The 24,112-nt window shown below is 36.5% G+C and overlaps 1 protein-coding gene across 2 annotated transcripts in view; it reads left to right on the top strand.

Moving 5' to 3' along the window:
- Window positions 1-24,112, top strand: part of CERT1 (ceramide transporter 1) — a 149,638-nt gene that overhangs the window by 97,804 nt on the left and 27,722 nt on the right. The window contains exons 7-11 of one of the 2 annotated variants that reach the window (XM_004466536.4): window positions 2,403-2,560; window positions 6,581-6,673; window positions 13,078-13,164; window positions 15,743-15,835; window positions 16,351-16,428. In XM_004466536.4, the coding sequence (XP_004466593.1) occupies window positions 2,403-2,560; window positions 6,581-6,673; window positions 13,078-13,164; window positions 15,743-15,835; window positions 16,351-16,428 (509 nt within the window). The remainder of the gene's footprint in view (window positions 1-2,402; window positions 2,561-6,580; window positions 6,674-13,077; window positions 13,165-15,742; window positions 15,836-16,350; window positions 16,429-24,112) is intronic. The other variant, XM_004466535.4, reaches the window with a different exon arrangement.

Below are 24,112 nucleotides of genomic sequence, written 5' to 3'. Positions count from 1 at the left end.
TATTAATACTAGACTTTAATTTGAAATTTTATAATTTTATGTTAGCATGTACAATTCTATCATTTATCTTCAGATATTTTTAAAATTCTAGATTTCTCAGAATGTACAGTAGTTCTTACCGTAATTGGGTCCTGGTCTAAGCTGGGAGAATATTATTGTTAAAAGTATTATTCTTCCAGTTGATTCATTGGTGTAGTACAGCAAATAGATTTCAGGAAATAAAATCCAGGAAAATAAAGACTTGAAAAAATACATGAAAAAATATAAAAATTTTAAAAATTTTTAAAAAAGAAAGGATGTAGACACTGAGGAAGAAAAGGAAGAAATTGTCTTGCCACTGTACATACAGGACAACACCTGCAGCAGTGATGAAAGGCAAAATGTCAAAAACAAAGCTTTTTCATTTTTTCAATTTTTGATACCCCAATTTATTTTTCCTTTATTTAATTTTTCTAAATTGCTATGTATTCTGTATCTAACCTTTAAACCCATCACTATATTCCATTTTACTATTTACGGAACCTGGCAATAGATTAGGCTTCCTTTTTAAAGAAGTTTTGGATTACAGAGAGGTTTAACTATGGCAGGGGAGGAACACTGGTGTGGGGTGTTATTGGTATGGGGCACATGGTTGGGAGGGAATTCTCCAGAGCATGTATGTAGGGTACATAAAAATATTTGGATATTTTTATAGTGGCTTCAGTTAAAAATAACAACTGAGAAAGTGCTGAGTTCCTAGCCAGGGGAGCTCTGTCACATTCCGCAGTGGAACAGCAACAATCCCCCAAGTGCAATGGCAAAGACCAGTATAGATGGATGGTCCAGCAATGAGCCCTTGATACCGGTGGCTCTGATTATGAGCCTGTGTGCCTGGAGTATGAACTAGCCATAGAGCTGCAGGGTGCCTAAGAGTTACCTCCTGAGAGCCTCCATGTTGCTCAAATGTGGCCACTCTCTAAGCCAAACTCAGCATGTAAATGCATTACCTTCCCCCCAGCATGGAACATGACTCCCAGGGATGAGCCTCCCTGGCGCCAAGGGATTACTACCAAGCACCAGTTGATGATGTAACTAGAAAAAGACATTGAATAAAAGGGTCAACTCAGACCAGCAGAATATCTCAGCCTACGTGTAATATCAGGTGTTAAAAACTGCTTTTTGACTTTGGATAAAAAGGGGAAATGGAAAGGACAAATGAGTTTATATGGCTATGAGTCTCCAAAAAAGAGTTGGGCGGTCATCAGAGGGGAAATGCTTACGCACGCCTCAGCTGGATACCAGAGACAGCCAAAGTAGATAGAAACCCAGGTGCTGGTTCTCCAGAGGGCTGCAGAGACCCACAGGTTCTCTGGTCATGGCAGATGGCTCTGGAGTTCGGGGCCATGTCTGTTGGCCTTACTTTGGAATTTGTATTCCTGACTGTGATGGCATTGGACTCAGATATGACCTTTCTACACATGCCTCTTCTGTTACTTTTGCCGAACCTGTGGTTGGCGTTTGAGTTGGTGTATACTCAGGAAACCTGAATCTCTGGACTGGCCATGTGACAGCCAGGCCCTGAGCGTCAGCAGACTTGCAACTCCTACCCTCTGGTTTATTGGACTTACCCTGGCCAGCTAACAGGAAGGTTAAGAAGGTCAACCACCACACCAGGGAGCCAAGAGTGCCTACAACTGCAAGCAGGAGAATTGCATCCATCATCCATTTGGAATCTAAGCCCCCTCTTGATGTAGAGGGGGACTGGACATAACCATCCCAGGGTCCACAGGATGGAAGAATAGAGTATAGATTGGAGTGGACTTACTGGTGTTCTGCTGAAAAGTATTGTGATTAGTAAGGGAAGAAATTGTAATATTGATGTGGAGAAAGTGGCCACAGTAGCTGCTGATGGTAGGGAGAGGGAAGAAGAGATATGAGTGGGGGCATTTTTAGGATTTGGGGTTGTTCTTTGTGCTTCTATAGGGACAGATGCAGCAGGGACAGACATTGTGTGTCCTGCCATGGCCCACTGGGTGGAATGGGGGAGAGTGTAGACTACAATGTAGACCACTGTCCATGTGGAACAACAGTGCTCCAAAATATATTCACCAGGTGCAGTGAATGTGCCACAATGATGGAAGAGGTTGTTGATGTGGGAGGGGTGGGGGTATATGGGGACCTCATATTTTTTTAATGTAACATTTAAAAGAAAATAAAGAAGAAAAAAAGAAAGAAAAAGAAAAAATACATGTTGGCCCCCACAATCTTTTGTTTATAGAGCATAGTTGGGGAAATTTCGAAAATTTCCATAGGTCCATAGGAAAATTATGGTCCAGAAGCCTCAGATTTGCTAGTTTTTAAAACATTTTCCAATCTTACATTGTATTGAAGAATGATTTTCAGTGAATGACTTTCTTTTTCAGTATTTCCATATGTAACACCGAAAGGGATTAATGGCATAGACTTTAAAGGGGAAGCAATAACTTTTAAAGCCACTACTGCTGGAATCCTTGCTACGCTTTCTCATTGTATTGAACTAATGGTCAAACGTGAGGACAGCTGGCAAAAGAGGCTGGATAAGGTAAGTCTAGTTTTTCTTCCTTTCAGATTTTATTTAAATTTGATGTATCAGTTGAACATCTAAACCAAACTAACTTCTTAGGGAAGATCCACTAGACTAAAGGAAGTAGTTGAAATTTTGTGGACTTAGGCTCATATTCTTGATGAGACTCATCAGTCATTTGGTTATTGCAAAATATGCTTTCATGGTAGGAATTTAATAATTTTAAAAATTTTGTAATAATAATTCTTTGGAATGAAAGTGACAAACCATTTACCATTACCCAGCTTTAGTAGGTAATATATGAAACTGTGTTTAATTTAAATATCCGTTTATAAAGTTAAACATTTACTTATAGTCACAGCCATGTGTCTTTTCAGAGGTCTTGGTGATGTCATTTAACATATATTATGTTGCTCTATTGAATTTTTAGTTTATGGTCACATTATCTCACCTTGTTTAAACTACAGACTGCTAAGAATATTATAATGTGAATATTTAGTTTCCAGTGTGATAAATGTCTCACTGAACTTGTTTAAAAGAAAAACTTCTATGTTTAATTCAACTTAAGTAAAATAATAAAACGTTAGAATTGAAACATACCTTAGAGATCTAGGTCTAGTTCATCACCGCCACTTTATAGAAGGAACTTGTGCTCAAAGGTATCTAGGTGTTAAGTAGTAGAATTAAAGGAATTTTACTCTGTTCTTGTATTTTAGCTCTGAATACTTGGCCAGACATCATTATGAATTTTATCATTCATCAGTAAGTCATATTGCTTGTAATATTTGAAGATTTTTTCAGTTTGAGCAGGACACTAAGAAAAGCAATGTAATCACTGATGCAATGGCAGAGTGGCCACTAGATTTGAATAGCACTATGTATTTTTAAAAGGTCCCCATGGTTTAGAAGAAAGGAGACTATTCAGAATTCTCAAATGACATGATAATGTCATATTGGCTAGCTATATATCCTAGAGTCATAGTTGTTTTCAAAGATACCACCTCTGGAGAAGCGAATATGGCTCAGTGATAGGGCTTTTGCCTACCATAAGGGAGGGCCCAGGTTCAATTTCTAGGGCCTCCTGGTGAAAAAGAAAAAGAGGAAGCGTGCCTGCGCGGTAAGCCAAGTACCTGTGCAGTAAGCCATTGTCTCCACAAGTGAGTCATGCAACAAGATGATGACGCAACAAAAGAGAAACAGGAGAGAGTCAAAGTGAAACAGCAGAAACCAGGAACTGGCAGCCCTGTCCACATCAGAGGTCTTCAGGATAAAATCCCAGTGAATCCTAGAGGAGAAAAAATGAGAAGACAAAAAGAGAAATAGTTACAGAAGATCACACAGCAAATGGACACTGGCAGCAAAAACAGAAGTACAGGGGGAAGGGGGCAGAATAAATCTTTAAAAAAAAAAAGATACCGCTTGTGTATTCAGTGTGGATCAAATTGAATTTTTAGAAGATTCGCTGTACATACAACAAATAATCCATTGAGAGAACAGGAGAATCTCTTAAAACCATTGGTTAATGGTTCAAGAGTATCAAATGTAATAATGGCTTCCTCATGTCTACAGCAATCAAGTTTCTTTTTTGCCCTGCTGAAAATGGAGGGGTATTTTTTATTGCCCTCAGAATTAAAGCTTGAGATAATAACAGGATTCCAGTTACATTTTACATGGAATGGTTAAGACTAGAAAGCTCCTACATAGAAAATATTGTTTATCAACAAATATGTCTTTTAGATAATTCATAAAATTGAGAAAGAACAATGATAGCTTAATATGGTTTAATCGAAAATTCTGTTCCATTCAAGAAGTATTTGCATGCCTACTTTGTGTTAGGCCCTAAACTAGGACACAATAATGAACTGGAAATAGCCCCTCAAAAAACATAAAGACCAATGAAATCAATTATGAACATCATAGGTGACATAATAGCTATTTAGTAGTAGAGTTGATGGTTTAAATTATACTTTTATGTTGATTTCTAATGTCAGCTTCACTGCTCTTTCAGCTAAATAATTGAAAATTGATATTCTTTAGTGATGATTTTGATTGGTTAGTTGAAATAATTAACTCTTCTATTATAGAAACAGTATACTAGCCAGCCATGTCCAGGAAACCCAAATATTCTAATATAAAACAATTTTAGTTTTTGGCAAAGTTGGTAAGAATTAAGTCTGTTCATTGAGGATAATTTTGCTTTAATTAGTAGGCTCACAAGTGTTTGCTTTTTCACTTTGTTCTAAGTATTTTTAATATTGCCACACTGTGCTTTTGTTTTGTTCATTTTTTCCATTACAGTATATGATATACATGCAGTGAAGTGCACCAATCCTAAGTATACTGTTTGATGATTGTTTCTATATATTCCTGTAACTGCTTGATGTATATTGCTTGATGTTGTTGTGTGTATAACCCTGTTACTACCACTCAAATCAGGGTTTAGAAGTTTTCTAACACCCCAGAAGGTTCCTTCATACCACTTCTAGAGGTGCACACAGTTCTAATTTATGTCATCATAGATAAGTTTTTCTTATTCTTGAATATCATGTAAACGGAATCATACAATATGTAATGTTTAGCTTTTTTTCCCTCGGCATTGGCTATGAGATTAATCCATGTTGTTACATTTAATGGTAGTTAATCCTTTTTAATTCTGTATAGCATTTCATTGTATGGTTATAGCGCCATTTGTTTATCTATTCTCTTGTTGATAACTATTTAGGTTGCTTTCATTTTTTTACTGTTATGAGTAGAGCTTTTATGGGCATTCTTGCCCATATTTATTTCTTTTGATGGATTTACGCACTCATTTCTCTTTGGTTTATACCTAAGCATACAGTTGCTGGTTCATAGGATATATGCTTAGTTAAAGTGGCTACTGGCAAACAGTTTTCAAAGTGGTTATGCAAAGTTACACCCCCACCAGTAATAGATAAGAATTCCAGTTGCTCTATACCCTTGAGGATACTTGGTATTATAAGGATTTTGTTTTGTTATGTTTTGTTTTGCCATTCTAATGGATTATATCCCAATTTTCTCGAGTATACAAAAATCAGTTAATGAAATCTTTGGATCTTATGAAAGAATTCATTGCTTTTCACTAGCTTTAATTCAGATAAGTTATTTGGAAGTAGTTAGCTTTGTATGAGTTCATTATAAACTTCATTTACTTTTTTTAAAAAGCTTTATTTTATTTTCAATACAAACTTCAGTTTAACCATTTAGTAAGTATTTGATGTGAAGGAATAAAAACATTGGGTTCTTTATTAGCTTTCTGGACGTAAGTATCTGATTTGACCCAGTACAGCTAGTTATTGTGACAGTAAATTTGGGATTGGTGTTAGGGCCATCTTTTGTTTCTAAGTCTTGAGGTTGGGTCTTTAAACCTCTCAGAGGGAGCAGATGTAGCTCAGTAGTTGAGTGCCTACTTCCCATATACAAGGTCCTGGATTCAATTCCTGGTACCGCCTCAAAATAAATAAAAATAAAAATAAACCTCTCAGAGCTCTCTCCCTTATTTGTAAAATGAGAGAATTAGAATAGATATCTAAGATATTTTTCACCTCTAAAATAGTCTTAATTAGCTGTAGGTAAGCACTAGAAATTTATCTTCCCTAAACTATTTTTTTTTTTAACATTAATTGGTTCTACCAATTAACTGAGTTCTTTTCTTCTGTTATCTTTTCCTTACCTCTTTTCTTCGTAATAAAACATATAATCTCTTATATGGGGGAAAAAAGAACCCAACAATATATTACAGGCCTTTCACTGGTGCTAATTATCTTTTTTTTTTTTAAGGGTACTTCAGAGACTTTTGTAGCTACTTAATCCAATTAAATACATAACCCACCTAAAAGGTGATTTAAATGGTAACTCATATATAATATATAGCACAGAGAAACATGATTTATTGGGTAGAATGATATTTTAATTTTTATACCATTGGAATTGTTACTGGGTCAAATTTTTAAATTTCAGTGAAATGCAGAAGAAACCCATTTAATTTTTCACTTGCCTTTTTTTTTTTTTTTGAAATAGGAAATAGAGAAGAGAAGAAGAGTAGAGGAAGCATACAAAAATGCCATGACAGAACTTAAGAAAAAATCCCACTTTGGAGGGCCAGATTATGAGGTATGAACTTTATTTTTTGATCTTAGAAGAGAAACGTGTATACCACATCATAGCAGTGATTAATTTCGTAACTTTTAAATATTATAGATTTATATATAATTTGTTCCTCAGTATTTATTTCAATTAAATGTATATATCACAGCATATAAATACCAGGTAGTGTTTTCTTACCTGGCTTACTCTGAAGTAGGTATTTTTATCTCCCTTATGAGGTTGATAATTTTTAATATTAGCGTCTTACTTGTGGTTTTCTTTTCTTTTCTTTTTTTAATAAAGCAACCTATATAGAAAATGTCTGAGTACAGAGGAATTTTATTGACTAAAGATTTTAGTCTCTTCTGTACTTTAGGTGAGCTCTTATCCATAGCAGGAGCATGAACTGTCCTAGGATTGCCTTCATGTTTCAGATAATCTAAAACCAACTTTTCCCTTTTATTTACTTGTTAAGCAAATAATAAAACTTCCCTTGCCACCACCACTCCCCTTCACATATATGTGCATAAGTTTTATAAAAGTGTGAAAAATGTATCTGGTAATTGTATTGGACATTGTTATTCCTGAAATGAAGATTTTTTTTTTAATGGGGTGGCAAGGGATATGTACCATTGAAGTAGAAGTAGAATGATAAAGCAGTTATAGTTAGCTTATATTTTGAGAAATAGGAGAAAAGTTCTTAACATTTTTATAATGGAAGGGAAAAAAAGAACTGCTTTGATTGAACATTTTTTTGTAGGAATAAATATTCAGCTGTGGAAATCCATAACCATAAGACTTGAGCTGTAATATTTTTAAATTATTAAGCTGTCAAATCATTCTTTCAGGGCTGTATAAAATTTATATACATAGTTATCTATCTTGGGGGGATTTAAGAATCTAATTTCCTGAAATAAAATTTTTATTCTTAAGCAGATTGTTTTAAAATTTAGGTTAAATTTTTGGGAGAACTGTCAACATTTTTCCCTCCTGATATGGCTCCCTCATCTGTTTGCTCGTTGTTTTTGCTCATTCTTTTTGCTTGTTGTTTGTACTCATTGTCTGCTCATTGTTTTTTTGCTCTTTATCTGTTTTTTCTTTAGGAGCCTCTAGGAACCTACCCACCACCTCCCATGTAGGAGGTGGGAGCTCAACTACTTAAGCCACATCCACTCTGTCAACATTTTAAATTACCTTATTTTTTTCATATTATGAATCAAATATATATTTATTACAGAAAGATTTCAGAAAATACAAAGAAGCCCAAAAAAGCCCAAGTTTCTAACTAACGATTTATCCTTTCTCCCCTACTGGCCATATATATTTCCGTGTTTGTTCTTATCAGCTTCTGTCAACACAGATTTTTTTCAGAGGGAAGGGTGAGGACCCTTGTGCTATGTATATGTGTTTACTGGCTTCAAAGGCAAAAAATTGCTATATTTTTTATGTAATTGAATTTTTTTTTGTATGTGTTTATCGACCTTTATATTTCTTCTTTTATAACTACTTTCTAGGTTTTTTGAATGTTTTCTTATTAGGGGTGTTGTTGTTTGATTGATTTAGAAGATGTATAAGATTTGCCTTTCATTATTTCAATTATTTTCTTCCTTTTGGTGATTATGAGTTTTGCAGTATAGCTGTTTTAGGACTTCATGTAATTAATCCCTTAGTCTTTTGATAAGTGATCTCCACATGATAGCAAGCTTAAAAAGGCATTCTCTACTCCAAATATTTACATTTATTTTCTGTTTTTTAATGTTTTATTGATATCTTCTAAAAATATTATCAATGCATCTGTTTTTTGTTTTTTTTTTTAGATTATGGGTATAATGTAGGGATCTATATTTTATTCCATTGCCACTTGTTTAATAAACCACCCTTTATCCACCAATTAAAAATTCACCTTCATTAAAATGAAAATGGTAAAGGGTCCTCTAATTTGGTTTCTCATTGAATCCATTTGGTATCATGGTAAATGCATTATTCGTCAGTAAACTAGTGTTGACAGAAGACTGTGGGTTCTGCACTTCTATGTTCTTAGCTTATGTCGCATAAAAGAATTTAAGAAACAAGAAAACAAGAAAAATATACAGTCTGAGACTTGGACTGCAGGCATGGTTTAGAGTGCATGCATAAGGGTCCAGGTCCCCAGGTCAGTCCTTTTTAAAGTCTTTCCTCCTCCCCCTTCATAATATCAGGGCACCCCCGCTGTTTGCTGTTCCGATTGGTTATTCCACCTGTTAGCTCTCAGGGGGCAGCTGGTGAGACCTTTTGAAGGTATCTGGGGCTTCCTCTTGACCCAGGACGGGGTCCTCATTCCAAATGGGATATTAGTGGCTGGAGTCTCCCAGAATGTTTCTGGCAGCCTTCCACTCAGGAGGTTTCTGGGCTGGGTGTCATGGCCACATGTTATGTCAGCCATACTGTTTGCCGGGCCTCAGCCGCGTTCCCTCTTGCACTATACTAATCTGCCTCACTAAGACCAGTTTTTATGCTTTTCCTACTTTCTTTCTTTTGGAATTTTGCACCATCTATTTTTTCTTGTGTTGGTATAATACTTGTATGGATTTTAGACACTAATCAAACATTTATGGCCTAAGAGTTGAACAAAGCTTAAAAGTTGCGAAGCACTGTGCTAGGCATGCTTGATATAACAAGGAACAAAGCAGAAAAACATCCTGCCTGAGGGCCCTACTTCAGTTTGTAATCGAGAATGTATTACTTAGTCACAGGAAATTATAATTATGTTAGGAAGGACTAGAAGGAAGAGGGATTGAGCCAAGGATAGCTTCCCAGAAGAATGTTTTAACTGAAACCTTAAGAATGAGTAAGAATTCACCATGTAAATAGCCTAGAAAGAAAGTTTGCTAAAGGAGCTGAGAAAAAAAAGTATTTATAGGCCAGAGGCAAAAAAAGATCCTTTTTCCTCACTAGAACTGAAAGTACTGCTCTGGAGGGTGGAGCTAAACGGGAAGAGAGAGTGGTAAGAAACTAGCCAAAGTCCAACAAGAACCAGTTTTGAACCTGAGATGGGATTTTACGCATTCAAATGAAGTTGCCAGATTTACAGATGAGAAAGATCACTCTTGCTTTCTGCAGTGAGGAGAATGGATTAGAGGTGACAATTACAACTGGGGGCTTGAAGACTTTTTCAGTAACACAGGTGAGAGTTGAAAATCACTTAAATTCGGGTTGAAGTAATAAGAGAGAGAGAAGCTAACAAATTAGATATTTGGAAAGGAGAATTGCAAGATGTTGTGATTGAGAGAGAAAGGGAAGCATTCGAGATTATGCCCAGGTTTCTATTTTAGGCATATTGGTGTGTAGTTGGTTAAAGAGCAGCTTTGAGGACAAGTACAGATTATAAATTATGTTTTAGACAGGCTATATATAAGATGAGATATTCAAATAGAAGATCTTAAATATTATTAGATGGAAAGATTTAGCACTTAGAGGAGAGATGAACTCGCCATAAATTTGGGAGCCATCAGATGATGACTTTAGCCTTGGAAATGAATCAGAATGCTGAAGGGAGAGCAAGTGTGGAACCTCCAGGAACATTTAAGGGATAGACCTAGGAGGAGAAGGAGTGCTTAGAGAGGGAGGAGGGAAATTAGGACTCTAAACCAGAGAACTCTTCAAGGAGACCTATTAACATTAGAATTGCTACGTAGAGGATAAGATAAAGATTACAGAGTATCCAGTAGATTTAGGAATAAATAGATCCTTTCCTTGGTAAGCATGATGAGATAAAAGTATTTTTAGATACTTTAATAAAAGGAAACTTTATTTTAATTACACATGAATTCTTCTCCCTCAGAGTTGTCATCAAAGGCATAAAATACCTGTCTTACTTGCCTGTTGGCAAAGTGGAAATTTTTTTTTATCTGCCCCCCCCACCCTTGTGGCCTTTTGCGTGCTGTGTGCTCTCTGTGTCCATTTGCTGTGTGTTCTTCTGTGTCTGTATTTATTTATTTTATTTCCCCTCCCGCCTTGTGGCTTGCTTGCTGTCTGTTCTCTTAGTCCATTTGCTGCATGCTCTTCTGTGTTTTTTTGCTTCTCTCCCTTTTTTTTTTTCTTGCACTACCTTGCTGAGTCAGCTTTCCGCAGCACTTTCTGGCCAGGTGGTGCTCCAGGGTGTCTGCAGGCTGGATGGCACTCTACAGTGTGCTGGCAAGCCTGCCTTCACAAGGCCCAGGACACAAAACCAGGGCCTCCCATATGATAGATGGGAGCCCAACTGATTGAGGCACAGCTGCTTCCCCAAAGTGGAAATTTTTAATGCTGTGTGAGGCTCTGAATTGATTGCGTAAGGACCAGAAATCCATATGCTCAATATACTGTAGACTGAATGAGTATTACCAGTCAGTTAAGTATAGATGCAGTTATATCACTAGAGCTTTAAAAATCCTTAGAAACTGTGTTTGAATTTGAAGTAAATTTTGGATGTTTCCTATCGTAGATATCAAACTAATACTGCTCTTATTTGAGTGTCTTTGAAATATTTTGACTTTGTAAAGGGAGCTCTGCAGGAGAGAGGCCTCTGGAATGTTTATTAAAGGTTTTTTTCATGACCCACATGACCCAGCTAGTTGTTAGATGGGTTAATACACTAAGATGTGCACTGTCCTATATGCTGTATTTGAATAAAAAATTAATATGTTTTTTTTTAAGTGGATTGTTGAGGATTCCCAATATCTCTCAAAGATTTGGAGCAACTGCATGAAAACAGAATTTCTTACATGCCTGTGCCAAATGATAGGAGCATTACATAGTAGACCCTTCCATCTTTCCATTGTAGTCCCAGGTTATGGTGAGGGAGGGAAAAATATGTTGCTAGTTGATTTTTTAATGGACTAGTGATAATTTAGAATTATCAATCTAACTGAAGATTCCAGACAGACAGGATTTGTTTGTGCCTTTTAAAATTAGGAAACCCTATACCCAAGGCTACCTTTCCAGCCTCCACTTTTACATTAAGAACAAGCTAGTCCACTTATTTCTCTCAGTTCGTCAAAGCAAAAACATACCTTTGCTTCCATTTTGCCTATTCTTTATACTTTTATCTTCTGATAAACTGAAAGTTCCACTTACATCAGAATCACTTGGGGTAGCTTATTAAACATGGATAGTTTGAGGCTCTACCCAAACGTACTGAAAATTCTTGAGTTTGGGGGCTTGGGAATTTTCACTTTGATGAGTTTCCTGGTGATTCTCCAGGTGGTTGAAAACCACTGCTCTATGCTGTCTTACCAGGCTTTCAAACATCAGCTTAACTTCTTTCTCCATGAAACAGTTTTCCTTGATTAGGAAGATATTCCTACACCCCCTGAGCTCCTTTATGCTCTTCTGATTGACTATAGATATTCTGCAGCTTTGTTTGATGAGTTTCCTGGTGATTCTCCAGGTGGTTGAAAACCACTGCTCTATGCTGTCTTACCAGGCTTTCAAACATCAGCTTAACTTCTTTCTCCATGAAACAGTTTTCCTTGATTAGGAAGATACTCCTACACCCCCTGAGCTCCTTTATGCTCTTCTGATTGACTATAGATATTCTGCAGCTTTGTTTGATGAGTTTCCTGGTGATTCTCCAGGTGGTTGAAAACCACTGCTCTATGCTGTCTTACCAGGCTTTCAAACATCAGCTTAACTTCTTTCTCCATGAAACAGTTTTCCTTGATTAGGAAGATACTCCTACACCCCCTGAACTCCTTTATGCTCTTCTGATTGACTATAGATATTCTGCAGCTTTGTTCTTACCTTAATCTAGATAGCAGTTTCTTTAGAACTGGGCTTGGCAAACCTTTTCTTTAAAGAATCAGATAGTAAATATTTTAGGTTTTGTGAGGCATAAATATTTTGGGCTTTGCAGATGTTATGGTGTCTATAACAACTACACACCTCTGCCTCTGTAGTGTGAAAGCAGCCATGGACAATATATAAATGAATGAATATGATTGTGTTCCAGTAGAACTCACCATTTATGGACACTGAAATTTGAATGTCTTATGTAATTCCCATATGTCACAAAATGGTATTCTTTTGTTTCTTTTTCCAGCCATTTAGAAATGAGATTTTAATTTATAGGCCATACAAAAGCAGGTGGCCAAATAGATTTGACCTGTGGGCCATAGTTTGCCAAGCCTTGCTCTAGACAATCACTCAAACACAATATAGGTCACTGTACAGGAAATATGAGTACAGAGTGAGTGAATTAATTAATTGTAACATTCATAAATGTTTTACAGAGAGCATGTGTTATTCATCTTTGTGATAATATTGTCAAGTATGCATACTAACTGGTTCATAAATATATGCTCAAGAAGTGTTCATTGAGTCAATTTTCATCTTTCCCTGGAGTTAATACCAGGGTTATCATTGTTTTCTATTTTCTTAAAACAACTGTTTCTTTTGTATATGTGTTTGAATAGGAAGGCCCAAATAGTCTGATTAATGAAGAAGAGTTCTTTGATGCTGTTGAAGCTGCTCTTGACAGACAAGATAAAATAGAAGAACAGGTAAAGCTATTATTTAAAATTATAAGCTGAAATTGATTTTAACACTATAGGCATTCCTTCATACATGTTATTTCATATAAATAGAATTTTAAAATGGTGAGCCTAATAACCTAGAAAATTAACTGTGTCCTCAGTGAGTCATAAATGTAGAAGAATCTTTGTCAGTTCTCTCATTTATCAATTTCTAAGCTTTAGAAAGAAAACTGATAATTATTTAAAGGAATTATACATAATTAACATGAAGTGTTCTGCTTATTCCACTTGAAGTATCCAATTTTATCGTTCTGTTAATATCAGACGTATCCCTATTTAGTCTAAGACCATCTCTCTGAATTTCTATTCACCAAGTAGCATACTGATGAATTATTCACCAAGTGTATCACTTAAAAAGGAAGATGGCCAAGAATTTTAAATTATTTTTCCCATTTACCCCCTGCAAAATTATATACTCAGGGTTTTTATATATATGTAATATCTGAATTTGTATTAAGTAAAGAGTAAAACTATAGGAAAAAAATGCCTGTCCTGATTCACGTTGCTCCTATGTAGTATCATTCAGGTTCCATTATCTAATCCCTTTATTGCCTTCATTACCTTTCGTATCTTCCTCATGATGCTTTGCTTAGTGTTTTATCATCATCGCCAAAGCAATTATACCAGCAGCCTCTGTGGAAATTGAAGAAAGACATTTCTTAAATCCTTTAACTCTAATTTCAAAATTAATTTGATCCTTTGCCTTTTTTAATTCTACAATGTTGCAATTGCCATATTTACCACTAGATGGTGCTTAAGGGTGAATTTTATTTATGGCCCCTAACTTTAAGCTTTGCTACTTAGAGTGGAAACTTAAACCTTCCTTTTGAGCAAATATGAATAAACTGTGGCTATAATGTATACCTAGCAAATAAATCATAGGTGGATCAGTTTTATACTACAAATTAACTTGGATAGAAAAGTTGACTTACTCATGCCCTGTCACTGCTAAAAAAAAGTTGTGGCCATTGTACCCACTTTACTGGTCTATCTAGTCAAGGACAAACCACCTGTGGTAGTCACTATTTGCTTTTCACATTTATTTTTCATTGTTTTTCTTTAAATCCATAATATAAAGTTCATCTTGCATTACTTTGTAAAGCATGTTGCTCATTTTATAGACTCCAAAGATGCTATACAGCACTCATTTAGGGTGGGAACTTTCAGTTACTACATGAATTCTATTCTACTTTTAGAAGCCTAAAGTATTACCAAAAGTCACATCACTGTTTGTTTGCTTGTTTGTTTCAATGTGGCTTTTTGTCTGGGATATGCTACTTTGGGAAGAGTAGTGAATTTCAGTGTCAAGACAGCTAATTCTTATTCTTAGTTTTGCCACTAATGATATAGCTATGGACTTAGCACTTAACTTCTCTGGTCCTTGATTTTCTAACCTGTGAAACAAGGGGGTTAGACAAGATAATTCACATCTCTTCTGGCTCTAAAATGCTACTCTACTGAATATCAGTACAGTGGTTGAGTAGGAGCTTAAGAAAATAGATTAAAACTTCCTCTTAGCTTTAGAAAATGAAATATTCGTGAGAATATGAAGTCTTTTAATTTCAATATATTCTTGATACTCAGGTAAATGCTTGTACGAAACAAGTCATTAAACTTGTTTTTTCAGACCATGATTTTTCTTGCCAAATAACCAGGCTCATGTATTTATGATAGGTAATACAGAAAGTAATTACAGTGTGGTAAAGCTCTAAAGTAGTAGTTTTAAGTAATCCATGAAATTGGTTTTTTAGATTCATATTATTTCCCTCATTGTATACATTATGCATTGCACAGGGCTCTTAACAGTACAGCCAGTATTTAAGAGTTCTCCAGACACCTGTATTTGCAAACGTAGGTTAAGATAGGTATAATAAATTGGTAAGTAAGATATCTTAGGAATTCTGTTCAGACCATGTTGAAAAGAAATTACCAACTGTCTTCTGCATAGTTAGAAGATGAACACCCATACATCACAGGACAGTTTTTGACATTTTATATTTAGTAAATATTTGTCGAATGAGTCAGGTGGAAGAAAATAGGCAAACAGAGGAGAAAGAAACAGGAATGAGATGATGGAATGAAGGCAGAATACCTGTATGGAGAGGAGGTAAAGAGATGTGCATATGATATGTTCTTAGAAACATAACTGTGAAGCAAACAGTGATATTAGTTCTAATGATACATAAAATTATGGCCAAGGCCTACAGGTCACTGATGCAGTGGAATGATTTGAACAGAGTTTAGATAGGAGAAAATTACTTTGGCAGCAGTGTTGATTGACTCATGAGAAATGATGATGACTGGGGACAAAATCAAACTGAGGTAGTATCTTTCGCGTTAGAAAGAAGAGCTTGACCTGAGATACATGAAGTAAGCATCAGGATTTGGAAAGATTTGTGTCTTAAAGTCGATTCTTAATTCAAATATTTGTAAGTACTAAACTTTTCATTAATGAAATGTTGGTAGTTCCAGGTTATATTACCCATTTTAAGCTACAAAATACACTTCATAACCTTCCTATCTTAACAATGTATGTTTTTCTCAGTCACACAGTGAAAAGGTCAGGTTACACTGGCCTACATCCTTACCATCTGGAGATGCCTTTTCTTCTGTGGGGACTCATAGATTTGTCCAAAAGGTAAGATAATGTTGGAGTTTACAGGAAGAATATGTTCTATTATTTTTTACCGTAGATAAAACTATCTTTTAGTATAAGTTTCCTCTCCTTTTCTTAAATTTTTTAAGGTTGGATTTTTTTTTTTTGTATTGTATTTTGTATTCCATATCCATCCTCCGAAACAGAATCTTGAACAAAGTATTTTCTTTTTTATTTAAGGTAATTAAGAGGAGTGGGTGGCTAGAGGGTCGGCTAGTCCAAAATAGTTAACCAGAACTGTAGCTGGTTAAATGAAATCTCTTTCTTCTTTGGGGTTAAGTAGTAGTATTCTGTGATATTGGAAACACTACATTGCTTTTAAAAAGATTTTGGAGCATAATACATAATAGGTGCATGAAGTCAGCACTTGCTGCTGTGCTTGTTTCATATGGTGCTTTGTTTTCTCTTTCTTTATCTTGTGTTTGGAAGTTGGTACTGAATGCTCTGTTGTGCCTTTGTTCTGATTACTTGGTTTTTTCTTTGTCTGTCTCTGGTAGCCCTATAGTCGCTCTTCCTCCATGTCTTCCATTGATCTAGTCAGTGCCTCTGACGATGTTCACAGATTCAGCTCCCAGGTACTGTATGACTGTGTAGAATGGACTTGAGTCTTTCTGTGCTATATTTCAGTCTGTGTTCCCAGTTCTTAGAAATCTTTTGGTTAGGCCACTTGTTTGGTTTTGAATTTGAAGAGTAACAATAAACATTAAAAAGACATTCCTTATCTATTAAATAGTTCCTCTACCAGGCTTGCATGTGTACTTTACTTTGCTATATTGTGCATATAGCTTGGAATTTTGCCATTATAGTAGGTATTCCAGAAAGATTTTTAAGTTGCATTGAAGCAAGTAGAAAGTACCTTGTTTTTTGTTCCTGTAATATCTGTTTCTTCAAAGAGAATTCAGCAACTTTGATGGATATGATCTAGAGGATATGTTACAGCATAAAAGCAGGATTTAGCAGTCTCTTTTTTTCTAATTTAAAATATATCCTAAATTATACTCAACAGAAATAACATTTTAAATAAATGTTTATCTCATAACCACTGTAATACTAAGCTCCACTGAAAAAGCTGGATATTATAAATTAAAATTCCTGTTCATATGCTGAGCTATGGAATTTGGCTTAAGTTTATTTAGCATCATTAAGGGTTTTGGAATTTGAGACTGGAAGCTGAATGCTTGCATTTTCTGCTCTCAAAATAAAATCAAATTACCATTACAGGGATATTTTTTTTAGTATCAGCTTAAAAAATTTTTTTTTAAATCTTTACGTCTTTGCCATTCAACTTTGTATGTTTATTGCATTTTATTATATAGTGGTTAAGAATATGAGCTATCTAGTCAAAATGACTGAGTTTAAATTCTGAATAGCTGCATGATCTTGGGCAAGTGTTCTGGCTTTCCTGTGTTTAACTTTTAAGTGATGTAGCTAGGACTGTCATCTACTGGAGCTGGCTACATAGTAAGTGTTCAATAAGTATGAGTTTTTATTAGCTATTATAAAATAGTTTATTTGAGCTAATCAAAGTTATCTTCATCATTATTTTCCTCCTTTAAGATGTTCCAATAAAAAGTTTTAAAGTCATAGTAAAACAGATTTCTAATATTTTACATATGCAAATGAAATTTACATTAGTTTTTTACCAGGTGTGACAGTTTGAAGCCTGTGTTCCTCCAGAAGAATATTTTTAAAACTAATCCATTCCTATGGGTATAGACCCATTGTAAATAGGATCTTTTGGTGAATAGGATCTTAGCCTAAGTTAAGATATGGCCCACCTCACTCAGAGTGGATCTTAATCCTCTTAGGAGTCCATATAATAGAATGTAATTAAGACAAAGAAAGCAAGCCTTGGAAGCAAGAAGCTGAAAACAAGGAAACCTGGAAGAGAAGGGAGAGACCAACAGATGCTGCCATGTGCCTTGCCATGTGAGAGAGGAGTCCAGGGTCGCCAGTAGCCTGTCTTCAGGGAGAAAGTATCGCCTGATGATGCCTTGATTTGGACATTTTTCTCAGCCTTAAAAATGTAAGCTTGCAAACTAATAAATTCCCACTATTGAAAGCCAATCCATTTTATGGTATCTGCTTGGAGCACCTTTTGCAAACTCAAACAGATTTTGGTACCAGGAAAGTTGGATTCTGCTATTGGCAAATACCAAAAATATTAAAAGGTTTTGCAGTTGCTTAATGTAATGAGTAGAGGCAGGAAGAACTGTGAGGTGCTTGATAGAAAAGGCCTAGATTGCTTTGAAGAGACTATTGTTAGAAATATAGATGCTAAAGGTATTTCTGATGAGGCTTTGGGCAGAAATGGTGAATGTGTCTTTGCACACTGGAAGAAAAGCAACTCTCATTTTAAAGTGGCAGAGAATTTGGCAAAATTGAGTCCTGATGTCAGACAGAGGGCAGAATTTGAAAATGACGAACTTAAATATTTAGCTGAGGAGATTTCCAAACTAGATGAGGAAAGTAAGGCCCAGTTTCTCCTTGCAAATTACAGTAAAATGAGAGAGAAAGGGGATGAGCTGAGAACTAAACTCCTGGGCATAGTGAAACCAGAAACTGATGGTTTGGAAAAATCTGAGAGTCCAGAAAGTAAGTCTCCAGAAAATAGTGCTCCATTTAATAATTTAACTGAACATGGAACCAGTCAGCCATTTCGGTGCAAGTCAGGATTGGAGGCGCAGTTATCTAGAAAGGATCTGTGGAAAGCCCTACTCTCTGATGGCTTAGACCCCTATGTAATACATGTGAAACAAGTAGGTTTTATGAGGGATCTCTATGAATGGAACCACTACCAGCTTCACTATAAGGGACAGAAAAGTGATAGTTGAAAGAAAAATGTCTTCAACTGACAGACTGAAGGAAAAATGACTTCAAAGGCAGAACCATAGAAGCTGAGGTCTGGACTGAAGACATCTTTTTGGTCCAAGAGAACGAACGAACCCATGTGTGTGGAAAGAGTATGTCCCGAAGCTTGGAGGACAGGCCTTCTGCCCCTCTGTTCAGGAAGATTGTTATCACTCTTAGATGCCTGGGGGATTTCAGAGAGACTGGGCACCACGCCAGTGCTTTAGGAGGATGGAGCCTTGAGTCCAGCTGCCAACCCGATGCTTGAGGAGGATGGAATCAAGAGCCTGGCTGTCACCCCAATGCTTGAAGATGTTGGAACCTTAACCCCAGTGTTTGGGAAGAGCATGGCCACTGCACAGGCCCTTGGAATGGGTGGAACTGCTGCTCCATGAAGCCTCCAGGACAAGACATTCTGCAGATGACTCTCAGATCTTGAAATCCAATGGAGTATGCCCTGCACGGTTTCAGAATTCCTTCCAATTTTTCCCTATGGAAATGGGAATTTTTATCCTGTGACTGTCTTTCCATTATGGAAGTGGATAACTTATTCTCTAAGTTTCACAGGTCCACAGACAGAGGGGAGTTGTGCCCTAAAATAGACAAGACATAACAAATGATTTTGAAGAGACTTTGTACTTAATATTGTTACTGAAATGATTTAAAGCTTTTAATATATCAGAAGCTGGTGTTTGGGGAGAAAGCATTGCCTAATAATGCCTTTATTTGGACAATTTTCTTAGCCTCAAAACTGTAAGCTTGTAAACTAATAAATTTCCACTGTTAAAAGCCAATCCAATGGGGGGAGAAAAACTAAAGCCAACCCATTTTGTGATATATGCTTGGAGCAGCTTTAGCAAACTAGAACAGTGTGCAATAGAAGAATATTAAGTTTAGAATTCAGGATGTGTTTTTTCACTTTTTTTTTTGTAAGATTTATTTTTTATTTATTTCTCTCCCCTTCCCCCCCCCCCCCCCCGCCCAAAATGGTTGCTCTCTGTGTCCATTCGCTGTGTGTGCTTCTGTGACCGCTTCTATCCTTAGCAGCAGCACTGGGAATCTGTGTTTCTTTTTGTTGCATCATCTTGTGGTGTCAGCTCTCCATGTGTGGGCCATTCTTGGGCAGGCTGCACTTTCTTTCGCGCTGGGCGGCTCTCCTTACGGGGCGCAGTCCTTGCGCGTGGGGCTCCCCTACACGGGGGACACCCCTGCGTGACAGGGCACTCCTTGCGTGCATCAGCACTGTGCATGGGCCAGCTCCACACGGGTCATGGAGGCCTGCGGTTTGAACTGTGGACCTCCCATGTGGTAGGTAGACGCCCTGTCCATTGGGCCAAGTTTGCTTCCCATGTTTTTTTACTTTTATAGTTTTTTTCCTCCTTGAACCTTTTAGTGAAAGAGATTTAGCAGTTCTTGATCAAATATCACCCAAGACCAAACTTCACAATATTGCTTATCTTTTTATCCATTTATATGGTTTTTAAAAAAGTGACTCATTACCTTTACAATAAATAAGTGACAAAACTAGATAGTATCCAGATACCTTGGTTTATTCTCCCAAGCTCACCTCACATTAAAATAATAAAGTAATTTACTAAAACCACTCAATATTGATCACTATTTCCCCTTGAGATATAGGAATACACAAAGCAAAGAAAATGTTCTGAGAGCAAGGAAAAGAGGTAAGCCCATGATAGAAAATGCACAAGAGGGAAGTGGATATCACTCAAGCAATTGAGCTACCACATGGGAGGTCCCGGGTTTGGTTCCTAGTGCCGCATGGAGAAGACAAGCAACACAGCAAACTGGTGCAACAAGATGATGCAACAGGGAAGTGGACTTGGCCCAGTGAGTAGGGCGTCTGTCTACCACATGGGAGGTCCAAGGTTCAAACCCCGGGCCTCCTTGACCTGTGTGCAGCTGGCCCATGAGCAGTGCCGATGCACGCAAGGAGTGCCGTGCCACACAGGGGTGTCGCCGCATAGGGGAGCCCCACGCGCAAGGAGTGCACCCCGTAAGGAGAGCCGCCCAGTGCAAAAGAAAGTGCAGCCTGCCCAGGAATGGCACCACACACACGGAGAGCTGACACAGCAAGATGACACAACAAAAGAAAAACCCAGATTCCCGTACAGCTGGCTACAGCAGAAGCTGACAAAGAAGACAACGCAGCAAATAGACACAGAGAACAGACAACCAGGGCAGAGGGGAAGGGGAGAGAAATAAATAAATAAATCTTTTAAAGAAAAAAAAAAGATGATGCAACAAGGAGACACAAAGATGAAAGACAGTGAGAGACACAACAAAGCTGGGAGCAAAGGTGGTGCAAGCTATTGAGCACCTCTCCCACATGGAAGATCCCAGGTTCAGTTTCAGGTATCTTAAAGAGAAGATGAGCACGCAGTGAATGGACACGGAGAGCAGACAGGGAGCACAAACAACCAGGGAGGGTGGGAATAAATAAAATAAATCTTAAAAAAAAAAAAAATCATCACAGTTAGGGCATCAGAACCCAAAGGTGGGCCCTAGCTATAGAGCAATAGAAAAGGTAAAGCCTTCAAGTACAGATGAACATATCACTGAGAAAGAGTTACCGATAAGCGGACGTGGCTCAACTGATAGAGCATCCATCTACCACATGGAGGGTCCAGGGTTTGATTCCCAGGGCCTCCTGACCTGTGTGGAAGCTGGCCCATGCGCAGTGCTGCCACACACAATGAGTGCCGTGCCATGCAGGCACATATCATTGCAAAAAGAGCCTGTGTAAATCATTTTCCCAGCTTTTGTTCATAGTAGTAACACATTATTAGTTACTATTTATTATAAGTTATTTTTTTAAAAACCTTTTTAATTTTATAAGTTAATATACTTATTTTAGCAGAATTGGAAAGTAATTAAAATTAAAATATTGAATCACTTGTCAGTACTCTCATGCATTTCCTGTGCTTTCTCTATATATGTGTGTATCTGTAATCAGACACATGATAATACATACACATACCTTGTTTGTCTTTTTTTCCTACCAAAGTAGGCAGTTGGTAATTCTATATATACTGTTTGATAACCTTTTGTTTTTTTGTTTTTTCGTTTTTTAAGGCCCATCCTCTCATCACAGAGGTCTATATCTCTTTATCTGTTTTATGGATGTGCATACAGGATTTACTACTTACCTATTATTAAACATTTCATTTTCAGTGTTTCTCTGTTGTAAATAATGCTACAGTGAAAATCCTTGTAAAGACATCTTTGCTTGGAATACATTCCTAGATGTGGAATTGTTAGGACAAAGGCATGCACATTTCAAAATTGTCGGGGGTTTTTAACTTTATTTTCAAAGAAGTTTTAGATTACAGAAAAGTGTCATCAAAAATATAGAGAATTGCTATATACCTTACCCTCTTCCCCTCTCACATTTTCACCTATTTTATAACATCTTACATTAGTGTGGTACATTTGTTAAAATTGATGAACAAATATTGAAACATTGCCACTAACCATGGCCTATAGTTTACATTATGCATCATACAATTTTATAGGTTTTGACAAAATGTTTAGTAGTCTGCATCTGTTATTGCAATTTCATGCAAAACAATTCCAGTGCCCTAAAAATGCCCCGTGTTACACCTATCCTTTCCTTCCCTGCCCCTCAGAACTTCTGGTAACCGCTATCTTTATATGAATTGTACAAGTTCTTCAGTTACTAAAATAATAATGTCTATTTTGGTCCACAGTTCATTCCCCCCTTATATTTGTTTATTTTTCATTCTTGAGGATTTGGAGATGATGATGCCCACTTTGCTTTGGATTGAGGAGTCCTTAGATTTTATGGGACAGATGGCAGGAACTGTTTAGCTTGCAGTTGTAGATACTCTTTGCTTTTTAGAATGGGGGCTGTCCCTCATCATCATTTTGTTAGATGTCCTGGGTGAGTCCCATGAACTAGAGAATAGTGTTGGCTACAGCTCTTTTGAGATTAAGGGCTCAACTGCATATGAACAGACCAAAAATGTAAGTCTCTGAGACATATATTTAACAGGTATAGTACTAATTATACGTTCAAATACATCATGTAGAAGAATCATGTGTAGGGAAATTATAAATGAATCTAATACATTGGGGAAATATAAATTCCAAGGTAAAGCCACCCACAGGGTGCTGTTTTATGGAATTGTGTGCCTTTGTCTGTAGTGTCCAGATGTCTCTATAGCCCTCGGAAGCACCCCTGCTCTGTTTAATGTGGCAGTTAGATCCCCCTGAGATGTGCATAAGTGCAACCTCTGGAATGACCTCTCAACTCACTTTGAAATTCACTTAGCTGTAAAAATTCATTTGTATTTTATTTTTTCCCCTTTGGTCAAGTCTTTTTCTAAATGCATCACTATTTGATGCTTGGTAATAATCCCTCCATGCCAGGAAGACGTCCCTGGGAGTAGTGCTTTTATTTACTGAGTTTGGCTTAGAGAGAGGCCACGTTTGCATACTTTTTTTTTTTCACATAATGGCTATTTTTTTTTAAATTTAATTTATTTTTTTAATTATCTTTTTTTGAAGTTAATAGATCACACAAAATGTTACATTAAAAAACATAAGAGCTTCCCATATACCCCACTCCCCACCCCCATCTTTTTTTTTAATTGTATGTTTTTGAAGACATTTGCATACTTGAAAGTAGTTTAAATGGGAAATTTAATGTTATATTTAGGTTAACTGAATAAAATTAAACAAATAGACCATAGAACTGTGCAACGCAGTGAACTCTAATGTAAATTATGGACTATGGTTAATGATGTAATTATAGTAATATTGGTTCATCAGTTGTAATAAAGGTACTACACTAATGCAGAATGTCAGTAGTAGGGGCAAATGGGCTTATATTTAGGAACTGAACTTTCTGCATGATTTCTATAAAACTACAACTACTGTAATAAAGAAAAAAAATTTTTAACAAAAAACTTACATAAAACTAACTTTGACTTGTTTTTATTTTTCTCATCAAACTTAATGGTTTCTTGTTAACCACATATTTGAAATACAATCCTAACTGAGAACAGTAAACTAAGTAGACCATTAGGTTAGACCTGAAGTGTCAGTAGAATCATGAATGCCCACTTCTCTGCTCCCCTAACAGTGACTACTTCATTTATTTTTGCAGTGAACGTAAAGGTTTTTTTATGAGATTTTACCTGTATCTTTCATAATTGCCTCAAGGAAGATTCCACGATGAATGAAGTTTTTATAGAGGTGGTCACTATAGTAATTGAGTACTTATTCTTAGTTTCTTTAATTTTCTAGGAGTACATCATTGAATACATCTTTTGTGTTTATTTCTTTGTTGGATTTTTTTCTTAAGTCAAGAGAGAACTAAGAACAAAGACTTCAGTATATAAAATGGCTTAAAACAAAGATGTCAAC

Source organism: Dasypus novemcinctus, chromosome 2 (assembly GCF_030445035.2).
Source record: "Dasypus novemcinctus isolate mDasNov1 chromosome 2, mDasNov1.1.hap2, whole genome shotgun sequence".
Taxonomy (NCBI): Eukaryota; Metazoa; Chordata; class Mammalia; order Cingulata; family Dasypodidae; genus Dasypus; species Dasypus novemcinctus.
This window is presented reverse-complemented; position numbering and strand designations above follow the sequence as displayed.